The 11,163-nt window shown below is 42.4% G+C and overlaps 1 protein-coding gene across 1 annotated transcript in view; it reads left to right on the top strand.

The window, feature by feature from the left end:
• Window positions 1-4,196: 4,196 nt before the first annotated feature.
• ntrk3b (neurotrophic tyrosine kinase, receptor, type 3b) overlaps window positions 4,197-11,163 on the top strand; it is a 112,992-nt gene continuing 106,025 nt past the window's right edge. Inside the window, exon 1 of the mRNA XM_048969528.1 lies at window positions 4,197-5,055. Coding sequence (XP_048825485.1) covers window positions 4,811-5,055 — 245 coding nt within the window. The 5' untranslated portion in view covers window positions 4,197-4,810. The remainder of the gene's footprint in view (window positions 5,056-11,163) is intronic.

The raw sequence follows: 11,163 nt of genomic DNA, 5'->3' as shown, positions 1-11,163 counted from the left end.
CCCATTTCTCTGGCCGGTTGTTCATCTGAATTGCATCTCAGGGACTGAAAATTAAAGTCCGACTGATGAAACACGTCTTTTGTTCATAAAGGTCTTTTCTGATAGTGCCTGCAAGATGTGTCTGACAGATGGTCCTAATTCCCTACCCTGTCAAAACAGGCCGTCAGCCATGTGCAGTTGGACGGAGATCTCTTAACATCTCATCGGAAGGGAGGTGTGGCGACACGGGCAAGTCGGTGCAAAGGCGGCGTGGGGGGGGGGGGGGGGGGGTTACGCGAGACACCTGCCGCACGCCAAGCCATCAGGGAAGCTGTTTCATTATTTCCTGCCCACAGGTCGTTGATCATTTTCTTGCCAAGATCATGGGTTTGAAGGTTCGATTGGAATCAAAATAACATGGCCTACTGCCACGGGCGCCCCAGGCTTTCTGTTGTTTCCCATCATGTCACTAATTTAAGTGTCTGTATTTATTAAGAAAGTAAAATGGCAATCTGCAAATATACTATAATACAGTTAAAAACATTTTTAAACAGATTTCTAAAAACGTATATGTTACATGTTAGCATACATGTGTGGAGTGTGGGTGTGGCTTTGCTGATGGGTGGGTGTGGCATGGGTGAAGGGGGGTGTGGGTGGTGGGTGTGGCTTGAATGAGGGGTGGGTGTGTTGTGGGGTGTGGCTTGGGTGAGAGGTGGTTGTGTTGTGTGGGTGTGGCTTGGGTGAGGGGTGGGTGTGGAGTGTGGGTGGGGGGTGTGGTTTGGGTGAGGGGTGGGTGTGGAGTGTGGCTGGTGGGTGTCGCCCGGGTTTGGCTAATGTTCATAGCACCTTTTTGGCTTGTACATTAACTTTAAACAAAAATCATACCTGGACCATTTCTTGTCCATCTGTACATGATGGTTATGGACACTCTGATGATTACTGGGATAGATTTAGCTCGAATTGTTCCAGTAAAATAGGCGAGTATAAGTAGGTACAATTTATAGCTGAGCAGCACAGTAATGATACTGGAAAATCAACTTGCATTATGGAGCCAAAAAAACAAAACAAGTTTATTATGCTTTTATGTGAAGTTACTGATGTTCTAGGTGATTGTAAACTAACTGGGAAAATGCACTTCATTTTATTTCCGACTATAAATGGGATTCATCTGTAATATGAAATGCTTTATGTCCACTGTTGCATTTGCATTTCCATATTAAAAAACTCTTGTTTCTTTACAGGCTACCTAATGTCAAAATATCTGTCAATAAATGAATATTTTTCTAATTGTCACACAATTTATTTGATGCGACAGCACCTGTATGCATCTGTTTTTAAATATTTTTGCTTATTTGACAGCTATTTGCTTTGCTGGGGTGAAATTCGCTGTTCATTGCTCACCTGTGAACCTGTCTGTAGAATTCAGCTTAATAAAACATATAGCACAACTTTTCCCTCATGTTATCATTACAATGGCTAGTGACGTCTTTGACTGAAATGTCATGTTTCCTTGGTTTGTTCTGCCCTCAGTCTGACTTTGAGGGTCTGCATTCACGTCTGAGTTCTGGAGTCAGAGAGTATGGGTTAAACGGGGCACTGAAATGCGCCGGCTGAACTGAAATGACCGTTCACTTCTACGTTTACGCGCTTAAACAGAAAGGATAAATATAAGCGCCGTTTGGCATTGTGAGGGACTGGCATCCTGTCAGTCTGACTGCAGCCCCGTGAGAATAATGAGTCAGTGAGAGTTTTATGTGTGAACGATCCTAAAACCTTGGATGTTATGCTTCGACAAATAGCGAAATCCAATATAACTGGTCATTTGTCTTGCTCACCAGTTTTATTGGGTGTTTAACAAGGAGAAGGTGGTAAAAATTGTGCCATTGTCATGTGATTTCTGTAGTGATCGTGCTCACATACTAATTAGTTATACTGACAGCAGCGCACCATTGTATGCAGGTGAAATTTCACCCCCTTTGGGTGGCATGCAGGCTCACTGGGCAGCAGATATGGGGAGTTTTGCTCTACCTGCTCCTGTGCTTGTTTCCTGTGAAGAGTCTGCATTCCTCCCACCATTTAAAAACACAGAGTGTCGGTTAACTGGTGATTCATAATGTCTGGCTGTCCTCTGCTTCTCAGATTAGCCTACAGGCTCATGGCAACCCTAGATGGAGAGGTTATGGAAGACAGAGGATGGGAAACAGGTTTTCTGCTCAAAACTTACCCTGCTGATTAGCATTTGAAATTTAATTTGGGTGCATATCCTGTTTCTTTGCTGTATGGTGTTTTGCAGTGGGCTGCAGGCTGTTTGAAATAGTACAGTGAAAAATAAACGCGCAACCTGGATTAGACATTAACCATGTGTCGCTCTACCACCTCAAAGGCCAGATCGCTTGGACTCTCATGCATAAGTGAGAAATGAGCTCAGCCCAGATGAATTGGGCTGTGGCCTTTTCAGGCTGCGAATGCTATTCTTTGACTGGTCGTGTCACTCAAGATGCTGAATAGGCCAGTACTCATCTCCCTCAACAACCAAACCATCTCTGTGTTTCCTCCCGGGTCTGGAAATTTGCTGGAAAGGCTAACTCCAGATTTATCGCCCCCGCGCTGTTGATCTCAGATGACACAGTTCCACTGTTTGATTTATTTTAGCTCTAGGCCAGCTTGTCTTGCAAGTTCCCGAGATCTTCTCCTCATGTCTGCCTGAGATAGCTGTGGTCAAGCGTGGCTCTGTCTGGGCATGTGATGTGTGGGGTCTCTTTCTATCACACCCTCTCATTTTTGCTGCCTCCTGTGCAGAGTCTTGCATGCCTTCCCGTACCAAACCATTTTTGTTGAACTGACATAAATTGCAAACAGAAATCATCTTGGAAAAGTGTCAATTAGTGTCTAGTCCTGTATGATAATTTTGTCCCCTATTTCAAAGATACCTGCACACTGCAGAATCTTCTTAAATTATTTCTCAAATGAAGATTTAAGAAGACAGTTGATCTGTATTTAAATCTTGTGTCAAAGTCAAGGTCAAATATATTGTCATTCTTCTCATTACAGACAAATGTGAGAGAGAATGAAGTACAACGTCTCCAGGGACAACAGCACAATTAAAAACAGCGACAGACAATGGAACTAAATAAAAGAGGCTGGTCTAGATAGTAGCTCTATGTTCTACTGTGGCATTTGGAATATCCGTTGCCAATTTTTATAGCGAAATCTATGGCCCAAGAAGGCGAATTAAGAGGTTTTGGGCTGTTAATAATGTGGGTGTGGTTGCCAGAGGTTGGAGAATAACTAATGTTGTCACCCATGGAATTACTGTTTGGTATCAGAAGCTTGGGACAAGGTTCCACTTGCCATCCATGGAGGTGGAATGTCTGTTTGAAGGTCTGCAATGCAGAACAGATCTGTTCTAGCAGGTTTTAAGCTAAAGTGTCAAGGTTCCTGGAAAATGTGCTCAGGGTGGGGTAGTACGGTCCCTGAGTCTGTAAAAAGCAGGTTGGGTCGGGTCTATAGCTGGAGCAGCAGTTTGGGATGCGAGTCTGACCGTGGTTTTCCTTTGGCGGACATGATGTCTTAATATTTCCATGAAAATTGAGTAATTGATATCTAAGGACCATTTCATGGATAGAAACATCACTCAGGAAAACAATCTGATGTTTTATAAGTGACAAAATCTATTGGCACTGGGAAATAAATGACATCTTCAAGCATCCCACTAACGGCTCGTTACAGTTCAGGCTCCTAATTCTCCACGTTGGTGTCAGAATGTCTAAAAGAAAGAAAAGTTAATCAAATCTAAGTGAAGAGCAAAGGGTTTCCTTATTTTGCGATAGAAATGACAAATAACTTGTTTTTGGAAGACTTCACAATTCTGTATGCATGTATCAGCACATACTGGAGTGAAAATCGGCCATTTCTGTAATGTGTGCAAAACCAGGCTTGGCAGACGTTAAACACAGTCGGCTAATTCGTTTGTTTTGTAATTCTTTTAAAGCCTCGGTTCCGTTGTTTGACAAATAGGATATGCGAAAATCAATACTCTGCTCCAAGTCCGGCTCCTTTTTTAATATTTTACCACTGTTTAGTTATAGCTGCCATTGAGTTGTCAATTTAACTTTAATATGATTTCACAAAAACAAAACAAGAGTAACCACATGTCCTGCAGATCCCCCTTGTATCTGCCCTAACGCTTTCAAGTGAGATACAAGAAAACCAGGCTCCTGCTAGAGTCACGTTTATTGCATTGGTCCGAAGGAAAATTGGAAAATTTGACCTTTGCGTGGTATTGGAATATTTCGAGCCCACAGCCGTATGAATGCGAAAGCGCAGAGATATTTAACGGTGGAAATTTAAAAGGCAGAGGCGTGTAACTGTGGTCTGCGGATGTTTCCTCATATCTGATGGGGTGCCTTTCTTGTTCTGCTAGTGTGTCAGTTTTAATTCTGCCCAGTAGGTGGGACTTGATGTTCAGAACACGGACTTCTCGCTTTCCCGTCCTTCTTCCTTATATCATCCATATAAGTCCCAGCGCTGCGCAAGAGCAACCTGGACCGAAGCGACAGCAGAAGACCATACCATGCTAGAGAGGAGCGCCGACCGGGAGTACTGATTTTTTTCCCCACCGTCTTCTTCTTTAACGGAGTATTTTGGTTTTCTTTTCTACTTTTCAGGTCTCTCTTATACAGGAAGAAGGCTTCGTTCGACTAATTTTTAATACCGCAACACTTATTAACACTGAGGCGTTTATCTTTCGCACATACACATACACACACACACACATCACAATTTATATACTACCGCAGAAGGGCACCGACCCTCTACTGGCTCGGGAGTCATGGATCTATCGCTCTTTCCATCCCGAATTTGCTGGTGGAGGGTACTGTTTCTCCTGAGCATCTTCCAGGACTATCTGAACTCCATGCTGGACTGTCCGCCAAGCTGCAGTTGTTCGCCCACAGAGATCTATTGCAATAAGTCCGACAATGGGAAATTCTTTCCTTTGCTGGCTCTGCAAGACACGGGGAACAATGGGAATATCAGCAACAGTATTCCCGATATGTTCAAGAACATCACCTCCATGTAAGTGCAAGATGAGTGAATGCGAATGTATCAGAAATGCATTTTAGAAAATGCTCCCTGCGGGCTGCCTTTTCGTCTCCCAGTCACACCTGCATATTTCATTCGAAACGCCAGCGAGAAACCACTTGTTCATTTCATCGATGGTCATTACACTTACGTTATTACCATGACGATATGGAACAAGACAATCGGTCAGTTGATAATGAATGAGTATTTAAAACGTGGGTGTGTTTCTTTTTTATTCCTGTTTCATAAGAACTGCTGATCATTTTCAATTCTGGTGAAATTTAAAACAAAAGTTTTCCCCTGGTGTTTGCCTTCCAATGAGTTTTTTCGGATTAATGAAAGAAAACCTGTTGTTAAAAATGGTTCTCGGTCGATTAACGTCTTCTTCGGTAAAGAGAACACCGGAGGGATTTTCCATTTGTATATGAAATTTGCCTGCGTTTGCGGCTGCCCTTCTTCTGACAAATACTCAGCTAAAGTGGGGGGAGTATTCCCCTAAGCATGATAATAACAAGGTTGGTGCGACTGTAGGAAAAGAAAATCATTAAATGCACTTTTTAAAATCTAATTGCCTAGTCTCATAAGTGATGCCGTATGTGACTGTGCCTCACAGAGGCGTCTTGGAAAAGGGCTTGCTTTATATTCCTGAGAGGAATACAAAGAGGCTGACTATAAAGGAATGCAGTCACAGACCTTGCCATCTGTGCTATGTGAAAGTTGTCATGTACTGTATAACTGTGCCTCTCGGGATTGGCATATTACAACACATGAATAGGGTATTTACACCTTAAATCCTAGTTATATAAACAAATCTAAATACTTATATAAATCTCAGCGATTTTAGTCCGTCCCTTGTTAAGCAAACTAAAACCTCTTTATTATAATCGTTTAAGAAAATCAGACAGTTTTATCTATTTGTAAATGAACCCGGAAATTGTGTTTATAAAAAAGATCGGTAAGTTACACACCATGAATATGTATGAACCATCGACGCTATTTTATAACTGGTGTATATGCTGTAGCGCAGCCGGACACGCTTCTTCTTTCTTTTTTGAAGTAGAGTATATCTGCCACCCTAGTTTTAAAACATAATTTAAACGTTTTTTTAAAATATACTCCCATACACATCACTGTATGCGTAACACGCCGTTTAATAGTGTTTGCTACAATGATTAGGGCTTGTGCGAAGTGATTTTTAAAACGAAGTCATTTTTAAAATGTCATTGGTGACATATGTTCTATACAAGGCTTTCGCTTTTAGAAAAGCCTTAAGGTGTAGATCAGATTCTCCCCAGGCTGTGTCCTTCTGCTCTCAACCTTAAAGCGATCATATTCTCCTCATTCATTCTCTTATGAACTCCCCCTCCATCCCGAAACAGACACACACACACGTATATATATATATATACGTGTGTGTGTGTGTATCCCGGAATAACGCGAATCAAAGCTGTTACCCCAGCAGTGCGTCACGGAAATAAAGGATGTATCATCGATTTCTTAATGAGGTCGGGAAGACGCCGCGACAACCTGCTTTGTAGACTTTACAGTTCGCACGATTTCTAAACATTATGTGTTTTTGCTCGGCACAAGCACGCGTTTTTTAATTTTTTTTACTGCGTTTACTCGGTTTTGTTCGTGAGCTTAGCCCACTTTCCAACTTTGCATCCCGCACACGTCCTGCCTGGGAAGGTGGACATCCTTCGGCTGTCTTTGATATTCAGTGAGAAATGCCTCTGTTTCCTTTGTGGTCTCACATCCTCGGGCCACCAGAGGGAAGACGCTGGTGCTGTTTTTTGCGCGGATCTCGGAGGGGACAGATCACGCACAAATTGCCGTATAACGAGATGCCCTGTGTGCACAGTACCGCTTCGCAAACGATGTCATGAGATCGCTGCAGATCTTCTCCCCCGCGCACGGAAGGATGAGGCTGAATCTTTCCCGGTGCACCTGTATCATGTCTATCAGCACCCGGTCTTCCGGACAGCTCCCACCTCTGTGTGAATTACTGCACGGCTGCGGCGGGTGCATGTTTTAAAAAGCTGGATTAATCCTTTAAAGCAGACCCGTATTCCATAAGACGTATGTTCTCCTTTTCAACTATTTGAGCTCAGTTTACGTAAGGATGCATTTCTGCAGACCTCCATTGCCTTGAAACCAGTTTAAATGTTTTAAGTGAAACTTCCCTTGGTCAGTTGATGAAAGTGGCAGGTGTGCACCCTCCTTTAGGCTTAGCTAAGCATAAGCTAAAATGTCTCAAACTGCCTGATAAGAATGTAACATTTCTGGGTATCGTTACTTAAGCAGGATTTTGAGATCTTGCAAATCCCACAAATGGGATAAAGCACAACTTATTGGGCGATTCTGGGACAAAATAAGCCATATTTTGAAGATGCCTTGCCAGCTGATATAAGATGGGGGCTGTGTAGCCGTCCAGTTGGAATCGCGACGCTCCTGAGGGCCGTGATTGGGGGATGGATTAGGTAGAGTGTCACTTACAACGAGGCGGCTGACAGGAGATGCCCACTGAGTTCTGCCTTCATGTAGACTCTCCCTGCTTGCCAGCCAAGGCCTGGATGCTATTTATTTACTTGAAATGCTCCTACAAATTGGTTAATGGAAATTTATAATGCAGCATGTTATTAGTCAACTTTCAGACACGTTGGTCATGTGACCTCTTTCTGCTCCATGCTCTCAAAGGGTGAAAGTGAAAAATTCTCGTTGTTGACACACCACAGCAGACAACAATGAAATGTGTCCTCTGCATTTAACCCTTATGTGACCTTGTGGCATAGCGGGGAGCAATGCTGGGGGGCAGAACCTTGCTCAGTGTACCTCAGTCAGTACTTTGCAGGCCGGGGATTCGACCCAGTAACCTTTCAGAAGTGTGTTTGCCTCACCATTAGGCCACCACTGCCGTACGTTAATGTGTCTCATGTGTACGTTCAGAATATCAGGCAAACTATTGACCAGAAATATAGGATTCTGTGCATCATACAAACATTATTTTGTATAAGGCTTCCATTCTACATATACAATATTCCGTACGAGTTGTCTTCCTAATCGAGTAGCTTATCCATACCTCATCCATTCCCATCAAGGGTATCCATTAAGCTAATTGCCTTTTCTCTACTTAATAAGACGGTTTCTGTATTAAGCATTAAGCAGTGTAATTTTTTACATTCCTAATGGAATGTCACAGCTCATGGCATGACAAGTATATATGTGTGTGCGCGTATTGGCCTGTGCCTTCGTTATTGAATTATGAACTTTGCTGTTTCCGCACCAAATACTGCATTTATACATATTAATAAAACTTAAGTTTCATTAGGTTATAGTGAGGCTCTCTGCAGTATGTTTGCAACAACACGGTTGGCCTATACCCAGAATAGTACCAGTGGTATACTGATACTCTATATGGTATAACTATACTCCGAACCAAGAGTATAGTTACCAGATTATGTTGCAGTATGGTTTTGGTTGTATAGTGAACTGACATGCAGCACAGTTTGAGAACAGAACAGAAAATAGTGAGACAGTTTATACATTATGCTTCCAGTGGTAGAGTATGCCAATGTATAGTATAGTTAGAAGGCTATGGTGCAGTATGGTTCCAGTACTATAGTGAGCCAAAATGTAGTATAGTTACCAGACAATGGTGCAGTATGGTTCAAGTAGTATAGTGAGCTAATATGTAGTGTAACCATAGAATTTGGTTATGAATAACTATGGAGGTTTCTGCTATAAAATGAATATATATATATGAATGAACGAATGATCCCCAGTCTGATCAGACACCCTCTCAGCATTTGTTTCTCTCATTAAATTCACACTCTCCGCTTCCTCCCTTTTTCTGGAATGGCATTAAGCCACCATGACACCGCCTTAGCAGACAGCGCAGTCCGGGTTTCCGTGGGACAATTAGACGGTGTCTGTCTGAGTCTGCAGAGTCTGACCTTGCGGTCCCGTCTGATCTCTCACATCCGCAGAGCTGGAAAATTAAACAAATGTTCTCCTCTCAAACATCCAACCAAATCGTACCCTTGGTCTGCAAAAACAGGCACAACCCCGCTTCCAAAAAAGTTGGGACGCCGTGCAAATAAAAACCAAATGCAATGATTTACAAATCGTATAAACTCGCATGTAACTGGAAACAGAACAAAGGCGACATGTGAAATGTCGAAGCTGAGGAATTTTATTGTTTTATGACAAATATATGCTGTTTGAATTTGGTGCCGGAAACACATTTGAAAAAAGTTGGGACAGAGGTAACAAAAGACGGGAAAAGTTGTGTAACGCTAAGACAAAACACCTGGTTGAATATCTCACATCTAATTAGGTTAATTGACAACAGGTCAGTAAGACGATTGGGTATAAGAAGAGCCTCCCAGAGAGGCAGAGTGCCTGTTACGTGAAAATGGCGACAGGTTTCCCCACTGTGTGACAGACTGCGTGGGTAAATAGCGCAACAATTTAAGAATCATGTTTCTCCGTGTAATATTGATTCTGCTCACTGTTTATCCTTTACTCTGTGTACCATGTTATTTTTTTTGTTATCTAAGCTTATATCTATAGCTTATTAGTTGAACATTAGGCAGAATGCAGAAGAAAAGCCTGCTTCAGACAAAGCTGGCCTTGCGTAAAAGCCTTCTGGAATTTGGTACCTGTGTTTCTCAGGGTTGGGCTGCTTCAGTTTTTCCTGTTGAGCGATACCGATCTCATGTTCCTGGAATGTTATCGTTGCACTTTCTGGTCATTGAATTGTAGTTTTATTAGGTTTTTTACGTTTTTTGAAAGATGCTGCGTAGCTCTTGTTCCCATATCGCTTACGCTTATACCTGGGTGTTCATTGGAAGCCCAGCTGCACTTATGCCTAGTCGACTCGTTATCTTCCTGACTTCTACTACATAAAAATAAATGTGAATGACATGTATTATGTTTAGGGAGGGGGGCTGTAGGGCTCCTCAAAGACGTAAGTGTCTCTCTTTGGTGAAAGATCCATCTGTCTTCGTTCTTTTTCTGAGGGTCACACACTGTCAGTGTAGCAATTTGTACCTTTTGAAGGTACAATTACTTGTCACTGAGGCTGAACCTGTAAGGTTCTGCCAGTTGTTCCCTGGTTCTAGATAAATGTTCCTTTTAGTCTAATTTAAGGTACAAAAAATGGACTCTGATGAACAATTTTGTGCCATTGGGGACGATATTGTTTGTACTTTGGGGAACAAAACTGAACCAGCGTCCTACCTTTGTTCTGACAGTGCGGCCTTTGTTGAAATATGCGATTCTGAAATCTTTGATTTGAGTCAGGGAGACCGCTAACCTGATTTAGTCATCTTTAACTAACCTCCAGCTGGACACAGCAGTCTCTTGCTAACATTAGCGCTGTTTGTTTCCTGTTTACGCTGGGCTGGAGGCAACAGTGGAAGGTGCATGAATGATTTACCCCGTAAAGGTCCTTCCTCAGTGGCACACACGGCTGTCCTTTTCTTCAGAAAGCACGCGATTTATACGGCGGTCTACCGCTGGCGGAATGGATGACGGCGCGTGAATCGATCACAGTCCATTCGACTCGCTGACATGGATGTTTATGTCAGATTTGGCTGGAAAGGAAGCTGACGCCAGTGACACTGGGAATACTCGGGTTTATGAACAGAGCGTGATTTGTTGGTATGAAATGGCCACCCAGTTTTTGTGGCAGGCTGTAGTTATTCCTAAGGTATCGATGTACCATTTTTTATGTCCTCCTGTCCCAGGCTACGATGGAAATATTTAGAATGAGACTTTTATTGACTGGTAAAATAGGAACACTGGGTAACACTTTACTTGAAGGAGCACTAATATGTCACAGTAACTCAGTAAGTACTGAATCTCAAGTCATAAGCAAATATAGTAGCTGCTGGCGGTAAAAGATTCAATATTGATGTAAAAACGTGATCAGTATCTTATGCTATTCATTACTAGTTCCTTCAGTAGCTCACAAAGGTTTACAGAATTAACATGAGGTCAACGTAAGCATCATTAAGACATAAATAATAGCATAAAACTATATTTTTTGTGCCTCCTCAAAGAAAGTGTTGCTGAATACTGTAGTTTAATCATATGGTT

The sequence above is a fragment of the Brienomyrus brachyistius genome, chromosome 11, assembly GCF_023856365.1.
Source record: "Brienomyrus brachyistius isolate T26 chromosome 11, BBRACH_0.4, whole genome shotgun sequence".
Lineage (NCBI taxonomy): Eukaryota > Metazoa > Chordata > Actinopteri > Osteoglossiformes > Mormyridae > Brienomyrus > Brienomyrus brachyistius.
This window is presented reverse-complemented; position numbering and strand designations above follow the sequence as displayed.